The 18,953-nt window shown below is 43.9% G+C and overlaps 3 protein-coding genes across 4 annotated transcripts in view; 1 reads left to right on the plus strand and 2 right to left on the minus strand.

The window, feature by feature from the left end:
- npr2 (natriuretic peptide receptor 2) overlaps window positions 1-4,309 on the minus strand; it is a 44,881-nt gene extending 40,572 nt beyond the window's left edge. Inside the window, exon 1 of the mRNA XM_068574716.1 lies at window positions 3,521-4,309. Within this exon, the coding sequence (XP_068430817.1) occupies window positions 3,521-4,217 (697 nt within the window). The 5' untranslated portion in view covers window positions 4,218-4,309. The remainder of the gene's footprint in view (window positions 1-3,520) is intronic.
- A 6,553-nt stretch (window positions 4,310-10,862) lies between these two features.
- On the minus strand, window positions 10,863-16,209 carry alad (aminolevulinate dehydratase). Its single transcript, XM_068574755.1, has 12 exons — window positions 16,096-16,209; window positions 15,112-15,237; window positions 14,848-14,898; window positions 14,245-14,341; window positions 13,472-13,607; window positions 13,281-13,364; window positions 13,057-13,145; window positions 12,610-12,665; window positions 12,427-12,514; window positions 12,257-12,343; window positions 11,970-12,099; window positions 10,863-11,403 (listed from the first exon to the last, which is right to left on the minus strand). The coding sequence occupies exons 2-12, from the start codon at window positions 15,228-15,230 to the stop codon at window positions 11,345-11,347; spliced, it is 996 nt and encodes a 331-aa protein (XP_068430856.1). The 5' UTR covers window positions 15,231-15,237; window positions 16,096-16,209; the 3' UTR covers window positions 10,863-11,344.
- A 219-nt stretch (window positions 16,210-16,428) lies between these two features.
- On the plus strand, window positions 16,429-18,818 carry tmem203 (transmembrane protein 203). 2 transcript variants are annotated; one of them, XM_068574756.1, is made up of 2 exons: window positions 16,429-16,542; window positions 17,009-18,818. In XM_068574756.1, exon 2 carries the CDS (start codon window positions 17,297-17,299, stop codon window positions 17,711-17,713), a length of 417 nt encoding a protein of 138 aa, XP_068430857.1. In that variant the 5' UTR covers window positions 16,429-16,542; window positions 17,009-17,296; the 3' UTR covers window positions 17,714-18,818. The 2 variants fall into 2 exon arrangements, with proteins under 2 accessions (XP_068430857.1, XP_068430858.1); XM_068574757.1 differs by lacking the exon at window positions 16,429-16,542 and adding an exon at window positions 16,649-16,698.
- Window positions 18,819-18,953: the final 135 nt, after the last annotated feature.

Below are 18,953 nucleotides of genomic sequence, written 5' to 3' on the forward strand. Positions count from 1 at the left end.
CGGCAGTTCTTGTTGAGATGGATCGACACATAATTTCACAGAACTTTCTTTTCTTTGGCTTTCTTATGAAATACCTTTAGAACAATTGGATGTAGACTGCGGCAATTGGTGCAGATATTGAAGGAAAGTAGAGGAGGACGACTAATGACAGATGGTGGCGCTGAGGATGACTCTGGGGATCGACAATTTGTCTGAATGCAAAACTAATGACTTTCCCCATTCTGAAAGGACATTACGTAATATTGCAGGACTTGCCTTTGTTGATATTGTACAAGGCTGAGGCTAAATTCTCTTACAAATGTGCGATTAATCAAACTGTGACGTTTAGGGGGGCCGGAGGGCAATGAGCTCATCTAATGAGTTGAATGTAAAATCAACACAGTAGCGACTTCCAGCTGTCAGAAGGCGTAAAAAGAAGGCAGTGGAGGAATAATGTCTCACATAAGGAAAAAGACTCAAGTAAGGTTCCCGAAAACCTGAGTACTTGAGTTCGACGTCTGCATTTTCCAGACATTAAAAAGAGGAATTTGAGGAATTTAGAGGTGGTGATGCTGGTGGGAGGGTTTTTTTAAACTCTGTTTAGACGTAATGACTTGGTCAGCTGTCAAAGCTCCAATGATGTGTGGCTTCACATTAAAAGCCCCAGTTTTCCTTTCCCACCTCTGCTCGGCATCTTGCCGTTTGAACCCCGCCGGCCGTCGGGTGACATTACAGAGGTGATAGCCCAGAGGTTATCTACTGGGATAAAAGTGAGCCATGGACAAGCCCTGACAAAACCATTAGCTTCGTGACCTCCAGCTCGGTGCAGTAGCTCTCAAATCCTTTGGGAAAGCGGGAAATGTTGGCGGCTTGTACCCTTTACCTCGCTGCACCGCCCCAAAATTACCTTTACGCTGTGTTTATTCCACTATTTGTTGACGCCGTAACTGTAACAACAGATTAAGCTGTTTATACAGTCCTGGTTTCTCAGTGCCAGAAACCATAATACTCCCAAGATGTACTGGTTGGAAGCAGAACTTGCCCAGAGACACCGAGCTGGTTCCAGATATGATTCCCTCCAAACTGTTCCCAAGAGTACAGGACGATAAATGTTATATATATATATATATATATATAATCAAAATCGGAAAGAAGATCCATGATATTTACATAATTGTGTGGAACAACAACAACGATCTCAGAGGAGGATGTGATACCTCGAGCTACTCGGAAAGCTTTTTTTTTTTTCCTTCAACTATGTAATTGATTCTTATTCTCAGTTTGGCGAGTTTCCTCTTTGGAGTCATCACTAATGCTTGTTAACTCCACTTTAATAAAAACATATTGGACGTGTCACTGGCGGGTGTTTTCAATAACACTCATTTGATTTAAGAAATTGATCCACTGCCGTTGACAAATGTATGGCCCCAAGCGTTCAGGAATATGGATAGAAATTCCTCATAATGCCGTCAATAAGAACAACCTTTGGTTTGACATGTTGTGAAAGGAAATATATGCAAGAACAAGAAGGCTGCAAACACGGGGAAACGTCTGGCTCTGCTCAAAAGATATGATAACCAACATCTCTGAAGCTGACTAACACTAACAACTTTATCTGGTTTACATAATCAGTATATATGAACAGAAGTATTGCAGTTTTAGGGGACGTTACGTGCTGCGACTATCTCACATGCTGTGTCTTGATGAAGCCTTTTTTATTGTTGTTCATCAAGAAATAGTTCCAGCACAAAACGTCCTCCAGAACAACAAACCAACATGTTTTCTGTATCGGTCAGAGGCTTCATGCCTAATGCACAGACATGAGAGTCATTGATAACATTCACACTTGAAACTGGAGAAAGTGGTTTCTGTTTCTGTCGTCACAAAAAGTAATGATTCGGTGCGTCTACTCCTCCTCAACCATGGAAAATGATCAGAATGACAACAAATCTTGCCTTTAGAAAGAACAACAACATGAACTGCAGCAAGTGCACTTGTACCAAAGTCAGATATCCAAAAACTCAGGAAGTCAAAGGGTTTGTCAAAAGCTGCCTTCAGCTCATTACTGATAATTCATTGGTTATTATTTACCATTGATAAAGCCAATAGTTTCTGAGAGGTATAGGAATTCAAAATTTTGCCCTATTTGCTTCAGCACTATTTTTTATTTGCTGATCTGTCTTTTCTCATGTGAACAAATGTTTAGCATCCAGACACTCAGTCACACAATTAGCTTTCCACAACAGCAGTGATGATGAAGTCAGCCACACAATGTTTCCAGTTAATTAAACCCAAGGCGAGAACAATGATGGGTAATTTGACAGCCACTCTGCTGTGTGATTTACGCCTCATCAACGAACAGCTGTGAAAAACAAAAGGACTGTTTCACAACTCAAAATGTTAGTTTCCCTCATTCTCGGTTCCTCCAGTAGTTCTTACGGGGGAAGTCATGTTGTACCACACTGCTGACAGCTTCAGACATATTCTGCATCGTCTCGTGCCAGCTCCTCATACGATGTTTCCACTGAGGGAAATAGTCAAACCATAGGCTCCATCAAATGGAAATACATCTCTTGTGCATCCTTTTACGCACAATTCCATAAAAATTCATTCAGACACATTTGGTAGATTTGGAAACTTTCTCCATGAGAACTTTAAAGAGTATTAAGTAACGTGGTACTGGCCTTCCCATGCATTGACTCTTTTTGATATTTCCATTCCAAGTGAATGAGCTGCAGCCGCGAGAATGCGTGAAGGGAACCACACAGACAAGGCATGTGTGGGCTGAGAGGGCACCCATATGATCACAACCCATGCGTGTCTCTCTCTCTCTCTCTCTCTCTCTCTCTCTCTCTCTCTCTCTCTCTCTCTCTCTCTCTCTCTCTGTAAAGAGCGCAGGTGGTGGTCCTCTGCAGGCCATAAATCTGCAGCAGGCTGCCCACAGCCTAAACATTCCTCTGTAATAACTCCGGAATAAACAGGCTGTTCGCTGCACCGAACCTCTGTCTATAAGTGTGACCTCACTGTATAGGGAACGGAATCTCCCATTGCAGCGTTTCTTAAAATCAATGCTGCAAATCTAACAGACGTGTGATATGAAATTGTTTTCGACTGATGGACTCATTTCCCTGAAAGAACAGATAAGAATTTGCCTGCATCCGTGTGATAACTCAAATAAACCGCTTCCCAAGTTACTGGGAATTGTCCCTCTCCATCCGCTGAAATTCCCTTTACAGTGACCAGCTGGTGATCTGCTCTACTTCGAGATAATGTCACACACACACACACACACACACACACACACACACACACACACACACACACACACACACACACACACACACACACACACACACACACACACACTTTAAAAACTATGCTTGTACACGAAACAAACAAAAAACGTTTTTAAAGAAAGACATCTGGATAAGGAAATCTAAGCAGGTTTTCTTTTTGTTTCAACACCTTAGTTTTGAATAAGCGCCATTCTGCCAGTATTTCACATTTTGAAATCACACTCTTTCCTTCAGCATGAACTTACTTCTCCCGCGCTCCTTCATGAAACTAATTAGATCCTTGTAGTACTTGTAGTCGTCCTGGTACGGCTCGGCCTCCACCGTGATGTTCATCTCAATCTTCAGGTTCAGGTAGATGCCCTCCGACAGAAAGTAGTGCGGCCGGTCGTCCATCCGCAGGTCGTGGAAGATCACCACGGCCCGGGACGTCCAGTTGAAGTGCGTGTGCAGGACGTTGGCGAAGTCCCCGAGCTTGGTGGTGGACGGCCCGCTGCGCACGATGGTCCGGTACTCCTCTCGCTTGTCGAAGCCGTACGCGGGACCTCCGGCTGTGATCAGCGGGAGTTTCCAGTGGGACGCGAAACGCCCCACGGAGGCAAGCGGGTACACGCACCCGGGTCCGAAGAAGGCGTCCGGGCGGATGTAGAGCTTGGCGTCCACGGCCACGACCTGCGCCCGGCTCACGGCGCACGAGCCCGCGACGGGGTCTTCCGTGCTGTAGTTCAGGATGTTGATGAAGCGGCCGAGCAACAGCCCGTGTTTGCTGTGCAGGTCCTCGTGCGCCATGAGAATAGCCGGGAGGACGCGCGGCAGAGCCCACGGGTACTTGTCGTGGTTGTCCGGGAGCATCACCGCCACGGTGACGTTACCCCGGCAGCCGGGGAGGAGGTAACAGGACAGCGCAGCGAGCAGGCAGCATCCCAGCGCGCCTCTGCATCCCATCTCGCGTCCCGGCCGCGTGGAAGGTCGCAGACAGGAAAGTGTACGGCCACGAAGAGCGCACCGTTTGGAGAGGAGACACGTCCGGCTTTGGCACCCCGACAACACACCATATGTATCTGCTCCCGCTCCCTCACTCTCTGTCCCTTTCTCTCTTTTCTCAAACGTCAAACTAAACCGGTAGGGGTATCATCCTGTCGTGCCAGCGCGGCGGTGCCATGCGTCTCCGCTGCGTAAAATCCACGTGGAATTGAGTTCCCGTACTTCCCAAAGCGACTCCTCCAGCGCAGCGTGGTCCTCACACTGACAGCCTGAGAGTGATACCGTCCATCCAGATGACTGCGATTTAAATCAGAGCAGCCCTCTGCTCGGCCCCCACGCGTCACACACTGCAAGAAAAGTCCGCCTCTATTAGTCAGTTGACCATTAATGGAGACAAATAAGTGATTATTTCCCATTTAAAAATGTTGCCTAATACGTTTCCAGCGAGTTACGATGGTTTTCAATGTAGATCAAACACTGTAAATGTCAATGGTATTATCAAATTCTTCCATCTTATATAATAATCGTGGCTGACATGTGTATTTAAAAAAAATATAAGAATACAAAACTCAGAAACTAAACTGCACTGGAGACCACAGGATGATCATCTGAAATGAAAACTCTGACAGTAAATCAAAGTGCGACAGATTGGACAAAAATACTCGACAGTCCTATTTGTTCTCTCTTCTTTTTTTGCAGTGTATGAATGAAACCCTCAGAACGGCAGTGAGTCGCCCCCTGCCGGCCACTTCACACAGCACAGCATGGGTCAGCTACAGTCTCCTGTACTTAATCACTGCAGAACAATTGGGGATTATTGTAGGGGTCCACGCATGTGCAGCCTCGAATTGTTTTGGATTTAAAGAAGACTATAGGTGCCATCTGATATATTAAATCCATGTCCGCCTGCTGGTGACGCTGTAGGTGGATTGGTTGATTTGATTGACACACGTGACAGGACATCAATCAAAGTGACTGAACTGCTCTTCCTGCTGGCCTGTCCTTGGATGATAGCCAAGGGCAAGTTAAAGTCCTCGTTTGCTTATTGTTGCATTAGTTAGATGCTTGGCCTTCACTGTGCAGATGTTTTGACACGAGCCTGTTTCTGCTGAAGGGGAAATGTTCTCTGTCCTTAGCTTGAATCTTACAAAAGCCTGTTGTTGTAGTTTCTGTGTGAAACTACAACGACAGGCTTTATTTAGGGCAGGCATCTCTCAGGCGGACATATTGAAAACAATCTATTATTGAAAGGCATCTCATCTGTTTTACAAAAGTCTGGATGCTGCTTGTTGCTGTTTGAATGTGTTTATTTGTTTCTGGTCCAGCTGTGATCGCCTCTGCACCCACACAGCAGCAATTTGAATTAGACATTCATGACTCATCGCAGGAAGTCAGTTTGTCAAAGATTTTTAGTCGTATTATTTAGTTGTGTGTGAAACCGATCAGTGAACTTCACCTCCCAGCTCGCACACCGATGTCCTCAGCACAGCCGTGACCTTGGCTAGCGAACTGAGCTGCATCCAGGCACAGATGTAACACTATCTTCTCCGATGTTTTTAATCCACCGACCTCTTTTTAAAAAACAAGCAGGGCCCGTTGTTCGTTGGAGTCCATACCACTACACAACACACAGGCATCTCAGTTTCTGCCACAGACTTTACTTGCGAGGCTTTTAGGTGTGCAGTCTTTCTAATTACATACCTCCAAGATCTTATACTTTAACAGTTTTACAACAAAATGCAATTTTGTTGACATTAATTTGACAAACATGATGTGCAATTCATGGCACAATTCAAACGGAATCAAATGAACTCAAAAGAGTTAATCGACAACAAAGGCAGTTGAATCTGAGCTGAACACAGCAAAGTGTATCAGAAAAATTACAAAAGTTTATGAATTAAGTTGAATACAATTGGTAAGAAATATACTGCATGTTGCTGGCTGCAATCTAAAGCATTCTCCAGTATCAGTACTGAACAGTAATAACAGTAATGCCTTTGAGTAAAATGAAACTAAATAAGACATCACATTATAATTTGCACAACATTTATTGTATATAAAATGTCATACATTGATAGATTCTTTTATTCATATCAGAAATATTATGATATTGTTTCTAAAATAAGCACATATTTAGAAGGTTTGTTGAACATTTATTTACATGTTATGTAAATACATGGTATAAACACTGTACATACACTTTACATGAACATATTGTATTATATGTGACAAATGAAATACTTCAAAGCTTTCAGAATGATTATTTCTCGTTCAGCCTAATTGTCAGTCTCCTTCTTGATTTCTGAGCAGATGAAACATCTGCTGACAGCTTCCTGTGTGAGTGAGGAGCTTCCTGAACCCACCAGCACAGAAGATGCAGATGGAGACAAACTTCGTCCTGTGTGCTGGTGGGGACGGGACGGTCCTCGTCCTCTTGGCTGGTGGGCGGAGCGGGTGGTGTCGGGGTGTAGGGGCATTGAGAACCGTACACAATGGTTCTCAGACTCTCTGGGGTGCTGAGATGGGTTCAGAGGTCTATAAGAGCCCAGAGGAGTCCTGCCTTGTGAGACACAAACACAAGAGATGAATACTTTTGAACTCAACTACACAACCCTCACATAAATGTGTTGAATCTGGCTTTCAATGATGAAATCGTAGTACTGATACTTCTGTAGTCTTTGAGAGGGATTACTTACTCAGCCCACTGAAAGATTGACGACCGCCGCTCTCCATCTGGTCCTCTGGTCCTCCGTCCTTCTCGTCTGCTTCGTCCTCAAAGAGACCCTGGATGCTGCTTCTTGCGTCACGGCCATCGGTACCTGAGTAAAAGAGACTTGGAGACTTTTCTTAACGTTAGTAGTTTTTACCACACATCCTTCACCACACTGAAGAGAGTAACATGAAGAATCTTTGAAGAACTGTTAATTGACCGTACTGCGTCCTCCCTACCTGGGAGTCTGGACTCCAAAATCAAATCAACTTCTTCAGGACGTTCCACACCAAAACCTCTGCTACAGGATGCTACCTACTGCCAACCCTGCCAGACGCGAGGGAAGGCTGTCTGGCGCTTTATCAGTCCTGCCAGACATAAAGGTTTTACAATCCTGCAGCAAACAGGCTGTCGGTCCAAACCAACCCCGCCAGACGCAAGGCAAAGACCCGTAGTCCTCTTCTCCGGTCCTCTTGGGGGCGGATCCGAGTCCTGATGTAGAGGGTGCAGACTCAGCGTAGTCCTCTTGTTTGGTCCTCTTCTGCCGAAGACTTCGAGGTGGAAACTGCTGGGTGACAGTGTCATCTTCATCTTCTTTCTCCTCTTCATCGTCATCCTCGTCCTCCTCGGACATGGAGGAGTCTTCCGGAATCTTCGCTCTCGCTGTCTTCCTTGTCGTCCTCCTTGTCATTCTCCTCATCTTCATCCTCCTTGTCATCCTTGTCGTCCACCTCGTCTTCCTCCTCGTCTTCCTCCTCGTCTTCATCCCAGCTCCAACCCCACCAGACGCAAGGCAAGGTCCCCGTAGTCCTCTTCTCTGGTCCTCTTGGGGGGGGATCCGAGTCCTGACGTGGAGGGCGCAGACTCGGCGTAGTCCTCTTCTCTGGTCCTCTTGGTGGAAGATCGGAGGCTTGACATGGAGGGCACAGACTCGACGTAGTCCTCTTCTCTGGTCCAATTGGTGGAAGATCGGAGGCTTGACGTGGAGGGCGCAGACTCGGCGTAGTCTTCTTTTCTGGACTTCTTGGCGCAGGATCCTAGGCCTGACGAGAAGGGTGCAGACTCCGCGTAGTCCTCTTCTCTGGTCCTCTTCTTCCAAACACTTCGAGGAGGGAACTGCTGGGGGAGAGTGTCATCTTCATCTTCCTCCTCTTCTTCTTTCTCCTCTTTAACGTCATCCTCCTCCTCCTCCTTGGACATGGAGCCGTTTCCGGAATCTTCGCTCTTGCTGTCTTCCTTGTCTTCCTCCTTGTCGCCCTCCTTGTCATCCTCCTCTTCTTCCTTCTCGTCTTCCTCCTCGGACATCGTGTCGTATCCGGAATCTTCACTCTCACTGTCTTCTTTGTCGTTCTCCTCGTCGTCCTCCTTGTCATCCTCCTTTTCTTCATCCTCCTGGTCATCCTGGTCATCCTGCTCATCTTCCTCCTCGGACATCGAGTCGTAGCCGGAATCTTCGCTCTCGCTGTCTTCCTTGTCGTTCTCCTCATCTTCCTCCTCGTGGTCCTCCTCGTGGTCCTCCACGTGGTCCTCCTCGTGGTCCTCCACGTGGTCCTCCACGTGGTCCTCCTCGTGGTCCTCCACGTTGTCTTCCTCTCTTACCTGGGGAAGCAACTTACCTCGACCCGAATCCACACGCACGACCTGACTTTCACTCACATACTCACCTTGCTTACCTTCGTCGTCTAAGGCGATCCTGATGGGGTCTCGTGCAGGACGCTCCATGATGTAGTTTACACCAGCTGAGAGGGAAAAGAGGAAGCCAGGATTTCTCATAACATTAAATATTTCTGGATTACATTGAACAATAATTGAAGTGCATAATAAAAAAACAACAGCATATCCTTAAACTCACAACGACAGACAACACACAAGCGGCTGTGCCTTTAAACATTTAACAGTAACATCAAACATAGGGCAGTTATATATATATATATATATATATATATATATATATATATATATATATATATATATATAAAAGTTAGTCCAATGCGAATAATACAAAAAACATAGTTAATCATAGTAGTAATTATCATCGTTATTGATATTGTCAGCAGTATTACAATGTGTATATGATCGCCTGAAGGTCACGTGACCGCTGGATTCGACCAAACGCCCTAATCTGGTTTCCATGGTGCACAAATTTAAAAGATAATTTAGAATTCCATAAAAATGGCTCGGGCGCCATTTTGTTTTTGCAATTTCAATGTTTGACGTTTTGATGCCTTAAACCCAAATTAACAGGGGTTTTGAAATTCTCTACGAATTGTTAGAACATTTCACACATCTCCCGAAATTTTGAGGACATTTCACCACTCAGATAATTTTACAGGAGAAATCAACATTCTGTGACCTTTTAACCTAAAAACTCAAAAGCTTTTACTGATTTCTAAACTGAGAACCCTTTATTTACGTGTATACATATAATCATATTATTGTACATTACCGGGGTGAATTGATAATAACAAAAGGTGTCTTACCTGCACGGTTCTCGTCCGGTCGCCGCAGGGGCTCTCGCTCTCTCTCGCTCTCTATCGCTCTCTCGCTATCCAGATGACTGAAGTCCTTATTCAGGGTCTCGAATAGAAGTGTTCTGTTCGCCAACAAGTTGTTTCCAGCAAATAGTGTCAAGCAGTTCAAAACTCAAAGAGTTAACTTTACAGGTTTGGGTTCACAGGAGGTTTTCAGCTCGTGTCGAAGTCCAAAGTGCAAAGGGAAGAATCAGAACCGCCGCGGCCTTAAATAATCTTGGTTCGGTTTCCATGGCATTCACTGACGTGCGTGCGTGCGTGCGTCCGTACGAGCGTGCGTCCGTACGTGCGATTGAGCAATACAGAATTATTGTCCTTTTTGTACATTCATGTTTATAAAGCACTTTGAATTGAATTGAATTGAATTGAATTGAGAGAGAGAGAGAGAGAGAGAGAGAGAGAGAGAGAGAGAGAGAGAGAGAGAGAGCTACATGATTGAGATTAGAGTGAGGTCGAACATTTTCATAATGACTCTTTTATTTGTATTCAGGCCATATTAATGGACACACTACAATTGAACATTATTGGATGTTTGTTGTCACCTGATTTGTCTCAAAATGTGTATGTGCATGTTCTCATGTATGTTGTCATGTAAGTGAATCACTTCATAAAGTTGTAATAATAATACAAATAATAATTAACCAATGACCTTGGTAATGAGCCTTTTTAGGAGTGTATACTATAAACGGTGTCAACAGTGTATTTTCTATGAATACAGTTACACTGTTACTAATACTATTTCTTTTAGTAGCAGTAACGGCTAGTTCACAATATTATTTTGACATTTTAAATATACTATATTAAAGATCAGTACCGTTCCTGTTTACGGTTGTTGTTTGCGTCTGGCTTCTATGAGTCAGAGCTTCAAGTTTGTCTTTTCTATGAATTGTCATGAAGTTTCTAAATTGTAATTATTCTTAATTTTTACAAGGTCACCAAATGTGCCTGTTCATGTTAAGATCGTGTACAACTCCATTTAGGTTTGAGCCGGTTAGAACATATAATACACAAAGGCAACATTTGAACTGAGCATGTCTTTGTGTTGGACAGCTTCCCCAAGCAGATCCCTCTGCTCTTGGGACCAGTGTGATCTGTGCTAATAAAATATCTGATGTCACTCTTGACGGTGATAAAGATTCATCAGTGCCTGTGAAAAGGTTATTATACCAACTCATTACTTTTTAAAAGCGTATTGAATAGCATTTACTTTTACTAGACTGAAATCTGAATGATTCATTTACAATTATACTAAATGCATTTACAAATATGTAGTAGACCATACATATGTAATTGCCCTTGACCGTATCATTTTTAAACAATAAGATGAAATATAAAAAGACGTACACACATCTGTTTCAGTTCTGAATGAGTGGCTTTATTCCCTGTGGTCAAAAGGCCCGTTAGGTGATGACAGTAATCAAGCTTAGGCAGCAACATATATATATATAGCAGACATTTTTGTTCCCGCGATTCATACAAACATACATCCCATGATCTCATTAGTTAGGAAAGACGACTGCGTTTATACAACGCTGATGATCCCAATGACACACAGGAGACGTTTCCCTGATGGGAAACACTGACAAGATTGTTAACTTCTACATTCTCATGTCAGGCTCCATTTTAGCCCTTCAAACAGAAACCCGACCTAAGTGTTTCAGAATAATCACTGCTGAGCATGACAAAGTACTGATATGTGAATTATCACAAAGCGGAATAGGAAAAGTCAAATAAAAAGGCCAACAGTTAAAACAGGTTGCATGTTTTCTTTGCCAACACGACCGAGTCGACTGCAGCTTCCTTCTTATTTAAAAAAGGAGTCGGTCCGTCTCTGGGTTCGCCATCCTTCACTCCTTCAGCCAGCTGAGCAGCTGAGGTGTGTAATAGGTGATGATGATGTCAGCACCTGCATCACAGTGCATGGAGAGAAACAAAACAAAAAAACATACGGATTTATAGTGACATCAATTTACAGGAACAGGAATTGAACAAAATTGTTTTAACACACTTTTTAGATACCTGTGGACCTTGAGTAAGAAAATAATAAACAAATACTGTGTGTGAGCAGGTGTACACCAATAATCCATCTTGCCTTTTCCATTCTTCCCATACTGCAACTACTTGCATGACATTTTCCCACGCTAACGCTGTGCAGCATCATGAATACCTTCCAGGAGAGGCTGTCCATTATCCTGTTTCTATGACAGCAGGCTTTTCTCTCCATGCCCTGAACCGTAACCATAAAATACAACTGTTGACTCTTGTCTGAATACGAAGTCGCACAACGTGTTTTACGACCCTCTTACGGTTCCTTTTCGAGCACGAGGGGACCTTGAGCCGACTCAATCTAAAGCAGTCACTTGTGAAGACGAAACTGCCGTTTAAAGAGTCTTCCACTATCAAGTTTTTGAGCAGGGTCATTGTGGATGAGAGTCGAAACGGGTGAAAGAAAAAAGCCTTTGTTCCTCTCACCTGCCCTGCGGAAGGCGGTCATAGCCTCCATCACGGCGGCGCGCAGGTCGAACGCTCCGGCCTGCGCTCCATGCCACATCATGGCGAACTCCCCCGACACGTTGTACACCGCCAGGGGGAGATTTGGGAACTGAGGAGGTATAAAATAACATCACGATATGTGCAAACTTCCTCCAAAAAGACACAATAATTCAAAAATGATAATAGAAATGTCTTCAGAGTTTTCCCCTAAATGCAGAGCAGCGGCATTGTTCTTTGCTGACCCCACAACCGGTTTGGTTTCAGACCTTGTCCTTAACTTCTCTCACGATGTCCAGATAGGGCAGGCCCGGTTTCACCATCAGCATGTCAGCTCCTTCCCTCACGTCTCGCTCCTGCAGCAAAACAGAACTAATGGTGAGGCGACTACTTCAGCACCGGCAAACCCCCGAATGGTCCCGTGCGAACACACACTCACCACGGCCCGGATGGCGAGTCCTCTCGCTCCGGGGGGCAGCTGGTAACATCGTCTGTCCCCAAACGCAGGTTTGGACTGTGCAGCGTCTCTGTACACAAGCACAGTAGAAAGAGTCAGCCTGTCCTGACCTCATAAACGTTTCACTGATCTGTTTACACACAATCCCAAATGGCCTTTCCTTACCTGAAGGGGCCGTAATAACAAGAGGCGAACTTTGCACTGTAGCTCAGCACTGAAGCCTGGATGGAGCGTCGAGAGAGAAAAGATGCAGAGAAACTATCACCAACAATTAATGTATCCTATGAACAAGTATAGCGTGTGTCAAAGCCTTCCGCATATTATTCCTCTTTACCAGGAGAATATTATTACATTGAGAATATTATTAAAAACATTTAAGCAGAGCCACACTGATGCTCTGAGTGACACGCTGAGGTGAATACTCACTAAAGCACCAATTGTGGATTAATCCACGACAGGAAATAGTCCCCATCCAATGCATGCTCTTTTTTTAAGGATGTACATCATCTCTTGTGCTTTTGTAGGAACCTGATCACTTCCATTGAGGTATGCTGGATTTGAAAGGTTCTACGCTTATCTTTCTTTAAACTGCAGGGATTTTAAGTACATTACCTTGTTCCCCATACCATTAGATAACAGGGCGTGTTTTATGGCTCTGACTCTTCCATCCATCATGTCAGAGGGAGCGATGATGTGACAGCCTGCAGAGCAAGACAACCCGATCATTATGAGATGACATCAGTTTTAAAAAGCATGTCCATAGTAAAAAAAAAAAAAAGCATCATAATGTTTGTTCATTAATTGGAGAGATTATTGTCTTGAAAAACAGGATTTACCAGCTTGTGCGTATGCCAAAGCCACTTCCGCCAGGCGCAGACAGCTGGCGTCATTGTTCAGAGTACCGTCATCGTTCAGGATACCTGCAGGAAAAATAACACATGTGCGCATTATGGCTCAATTTTCTTACGGTGCCCTTTAAGTAAAAAACTAAACAAACAGAAGGTAGGTTGTCATCGAAGACACTGACCACAGTGTCCGTGGGATGTGTAAGGGCACAAGCAGACGTCGCACGCCACCAGCAGCTCCGGGAACAAAGATCTGATCTTCTTCACCGCCAGTATGGCAGGCGTGTCGTCTGCGTCGGCACCAGAACCTCTGTCATCCTAACGGGGAAGAGACCAGATCACAGTGTGAGCGAGAATGGCAGTGTGTGTGTGCGTGTGTGAGCTTGGGGAAGAGCTGGTTTTCTTCCACTCAGATCATGACATTCCACAACCCTAGACTCCAGTCTGCTTGTCAACAGGCCTTTCAGGGTTTGGCTACCATCCACAAGCGCATTGATGCGGTCCAACACTGTGAAGCTGCGCAGGCCAGTCAAGTCCTTCCACACCTCGCATGTTGTATTGTTATGTAATATTGTTGTAATTGTAGCATTAGTAAGGGATTGGTGCTATGATGTTGGATGTCACAGAGAATGGGATTAATGCAGATCACACCGTTGTGATTGTTCAGATTAAATGCATGCTAAATTAGATTTATACATTAAATATCATTATTGAAGAACCCATGTATACATATTGTATTGCTGGATTACTTCCAAGACACAGCACTAATTCATGCCAAATTATTTATTTGAAAAGGCCTTATACTGTTGCTTTGAGTTAAAATGACGTGGGCTGGGTGATTTAGAAGTCAGACATATGTGCATGTATTAAAGACAATGTACTTACTTGAGCAGAAGCAAAACAAGGCACAAAAACACATTGCAGTGTTTCACCCCCACCTTTTAGTCTTACATACCTTTTCTATTCCTGCAGGGACACCAAAAATCAGCACACATTTTAAGCCGTTCTCCACAAGCGGTCGCAACATTCCCTCCACCTTGTTCACTCCATATCTATAGACGGGCACACACATAATAGGAACGGTAATCCAAAACACACAAGGGCCTTTCAGGGAATGTCTGAAATTGCAATGAAAACAATCTTCCTTCAAACAGAGACTCTGAAACTTGTGTGCAGTTCAGTCCCTATTTCTTGTGATTCAAGTCACAAAAGGTTGAGGGAGGTTTGCAGTTTGATTTTGTTGTGTGAGAAACAAAAGTCTAACGGATTCTTTTCTTATCTTGGTCCAGGTCCAGCGTTTGGCTCTGGGTCCACCCTGCCCGACTACTTTTATCTAAAGGCAACTCCCTTAGTGGTGTCACAGCTGCACGGACACTTTGCATATGTGTGTGTTTCATGTGGTTTTTGTATAAATTAGGACTTTATTCCCTCCATGCAGTCAACACAGGGCAATTAGACATGTTTTCCTTGTGGCTGCTCAAAATAACAGGTCCTTTGTTGTAACGACCTGAATCTGATCGCTTATAGCTTTAGGATGGCTATGATGGGTTGCTCTTACCTGGCCTGTCCCGGCAGGCTGCCAATGGGCTCCACAGCATCTGCACTGTCTCTGTAGGCAAGAGTGATAAAGAACCAATATTGACACCTAGTCCATTTAAGCTTCACATTAAAAAAAAAGAAAAAAAGACTGTGCTGTGTACAATTCCTCGCGGTAAAAACACAGTCCATATTGATCCTGCCAATCCTCCTGTACATTTATTTGTATGCCTCTTCATGTGATTCATGTGATTTGAGATTTAAGGTTTAATGGATTTCAATTTACGTGATGAAGATCGGGTAGATGAGATTGTCGGGCCTTAAGTTGGCGGCGCTCGTCTGCCAGTATCGAAGCGTTGGATGGAAATAGCCGCTGTGGAGGATGGACTCTGCTGGTGTCTGCATCTTTACCCTGAGACAGAGACACCGTTAGTAACAACACACAGAAGGTAACACAGGGAGGAGGCCAGGTCCCGTTAGTCACAATAGCATTCTCACACGCTTCATCTCGGCTCAGTCACTATTAAAACTGAGCAGGCATGCGTGAGGCTGCTTCTCCAAACAGCAGCTTGGCTGCAGGTTTTCAAACTCTATTATCAACCTTTTATCTTCATGGCCCATTTCCCCCCAGTGTTTTTCCACCATGCACATGCATTTTCATTTAAAACAAATTCACTGAATTTTCTTGAATTGTAAATACATTTTATGTAAGGGACCATAATATATATATATATATATATATATATATATATATATATATATATATATATATATATATATATATATATATATATCATCATCATCATCATCATCTTGAGATAATATTAGGACCTACATTGCGAACATAATAAGCTCAAAATCTAACCCATGGTGTAATAATAATCATACATTTATGACCTCGGATATGAAGCATAGTGGCAGCAGAAAATGCCAAACTGCAACTTCAAGATGACAAGCCATTTCAGTGGCATTAAGCAGTGCGCTCAAATCAGACAGAGGTTGAAACACATTACAGATTGTGTGCTTTCAGACATTTTCTTTGCCTGTGTGCTCGAGAGCTATTTAACTAGAGTTAAAAGTTACTATTACAACATGTCATTTGTCACCTTGGCTGGAAAAAACCCTGAGTACTACTAGTACAACGTACTCCAATGTATAACTGCGCGTTACAGCCACGACCAGCAGCAAATAATGTGTTCAATCTCTGACATTACAATCCGAAAATGTGAATAGAAACTGCATAAATTCTGCAATAAGTCGGTGTACTTACCTGTTCAAACGAGAGCCTGCGACTTCTCCACACTTCAGTCAACTACCAGTAATTCTTCTTTGGTTTGTAGCCGACGGTTCGCGGGCGACGTAATGGCGCACCACCGCCACCTATCGGCTGGAGTATTATTTGTTTAATCCGAGTTAAAATAAAGAAACCATCCAAAAGGAAGTTATTACATTGCTATTATAATTAAATGCAACGTAAATCATTGAGCATCGGGTGATTAATACAGGTTGAACTGCTAAAGAACGGATAACATAATTGGAAAATAATTGCATATTGTTTACGTCAGTTCTTTCGGCTTCCGTACAATCTGAATTTACTCGTCTCGCGAGAAAGGAAGGCGAGAAAAAAGAAGCTACGATGCTAATAGTTTGATAGCTTTGTGTACTGACAGTTTCGCTACCAGCTAGATGGAGGATAAAACGCCTGAGTGTTATTAAGGTGAAGTAATGTGTAGTCACAGTGAAATACATTTTATAGAAGTCCATGCGTGTGTTTTGTTGATAATTAGATGATATCTGACTGTCTATGGTTAGCTTACATTGTGGTGCCAGGATCGTCTGGACTCAGTTTCATCGATGTAGCTCTACTTGATCTGTAAGGTTACTATAGCACTAAACTACGTGCCATTTCAGACTCACTCTGCCATTATCAGCCGCTATCTATCTGAGTTATGTCAGTCTAACTGTTGAACTGACGACGTGATGAAGTAATGGAGAAAAATAGCTGTAGTCACTGCCTGTCTTCACTGGCGTTAACTGTTTACTAATCCAGTGTGATGCGATTTGGGCCCTGCGTTATAGTCAATCTGAGGGTGTATGCCTGGTTTGTTTTCTCCATAAGATTTGTCAGATGTAACACACTGCATCCTCTTTACTCATGTTGTGTTTTCTTTGTCATACAAAAGGAAGGGTTTCCAGAGACTGGGAGCACTTCCTGCAATCCCCTTCCCAATCATCATCATCATCATCATAATCAGGGTGGATTTGAAGATGTAGCCAAGAGTGACGAGGGTCATCTTTGCAGTACCTCACCATTCCTGCCCAGGCATCATCAGTGACTACTCACCTCCAACCTCCGCCACCTTAAGTCTGGAGCACTTTGGCCCCAAGCCAGGGCTGCCTTGTGCGCGACTCTGCCTTCCTCCGTCCGTCAGTCTGTCCGTCCCTGGTTGAAGACCCGTCTGTCCTCAGCTATGCTGTTCTCCCTGAGGGAACTGGTCCAGTGGCTGGGCTTTGCCACCTTTGAACTCTTCCTCCACCTGCTGGCATTTCTGGTCTTCAGCATGCTGGTTGCTCTGCGAGCTGACATGTTCACACCGTCACTGAGCTGGTGGCTGGTGTTCGTCCCGCTATTTGCTGCCGACGGCCTCAGCACCTACTTCACAGCCATCGTGTCCATCCGTCTTTACCAGGAGAATGAGAAGCGCCTCGCAGTTCTGCGGCTCCTCTGGGTGCTGACAGTGCTCAGTCTGAAGCTGGTGTGCGAGGTGCTGTTGTGCCAGAAGCTGGCGGAGCAGGAGCAAGCCAGAGACCTGTGGTTTGGCCTCATCGTCTCGCCGCTGTTCATCCTGTTACAGCTGCTGATGATACGAGCATGCCGCGTCAACTGAGGAGAGGCAGTTAGTGGTTGTTCACATCACCGGCAACACAGGAGCAAAGAGCACTCTTCATCTGCTGTCAGTGATTTAAAGCATAACTGTGGTGTCATTTATCTTTTGGCTCATTGCTGTTATTTATTTTTCGCAACACTTTTTCAATCACGTTTTAGAATCGAGTTTGAATACATTTGTGTTTCTAGCAGCTGTAAAATAAACATGCATAATAGTATAGTGCAGTATTTCTCTTTCCATAAGAATGAAAGCTATTGTACAGCGGCACCATAATTTTGGAACGAGAATAATAGGGGACCACAATTTTTTTTCACATAAACGTATATAATGGAGCCCATTTGATACTTTTAGGAATACAAAATGTCAGCAGTAAATGTGTATTCGGGACATGATGTGCCTTTACATTGTGCAATCAATGTTAGACAATGAGCCATGAGGAAAAATGTACACCAGAGTTGTGTTTTAATGCACGTGTGCACAATACATATGTAAATATAATGAACAGGTGAAACAGGCTGTAATGCCCCAGATACATTTTTGGGCGACTGTTATGGGTAGCAGAGCCCAAGAATTTCTGCGGCTTTGATGCTCCATCCCCACCAAAAGGAAGACATTGCTTGTCCTGCACAATTTGGTGAGGTTTACTATTAGGTGTCTCACTTTGTTCCCTTCTACAAGGAGTGTTGCGCACACAATTTACTCCCCCCCCACCCCACACACACCCACACAGACACACATTTCCCGCTTGTCAATTCCATCAATGAATGGTTTGAAACGCAAGAAGTTCATTCTGAAACTTGTTGGCTCACAGTCTTACCCCAATGTAGAAGAACTGAATGTGATTTCTGCCGAGCAGTCAGTTGTGTGCACACGTCTCCCCTGTGTATTGCTGTTTATTTGTACAATATGTAATGTATTTGATCTGAGCTTGATCTTACCTTGTGTATGTACTGCATGCATTTAATGCCTCATTTTAAGGTAATTTCCGATGTGAAATTGCGTGTAATGGGTACATGTTGATTTTTGGAAAGACATTCACAGAACCTTATTTATGTTCTTATTTTCGTGTTATGGCACCCCTGCTGTCATCTGTATATATGTGTAAATAAACCATCAACATTTATCTAATGTCATTTTGTGAATATTTTAGTCTGGTGAAAACGTCTTTTTACTGAGCCTTTCTCTGTCTGGCCACATGGAGGCGTTACTGGCCTTTTTATATGAGGGTGTACCACAAAGT

Source organism: Clinocottus analis, unplaced genomic scaffold (genome assembly GCF_023055335.1).
Source record: "Clinocottus analis isolate CAN_PGR_092001 unplaced genomic scaffold, fCliAna1.0.p SCAF_13, whole genome shotgun sequence".
Taxonomy (NCBI): Eukaryota; Metazoa; Chordata; class Actinopteri; order Perciformes; family Cottidae; genus Clinocottus; species Clinocottus analis.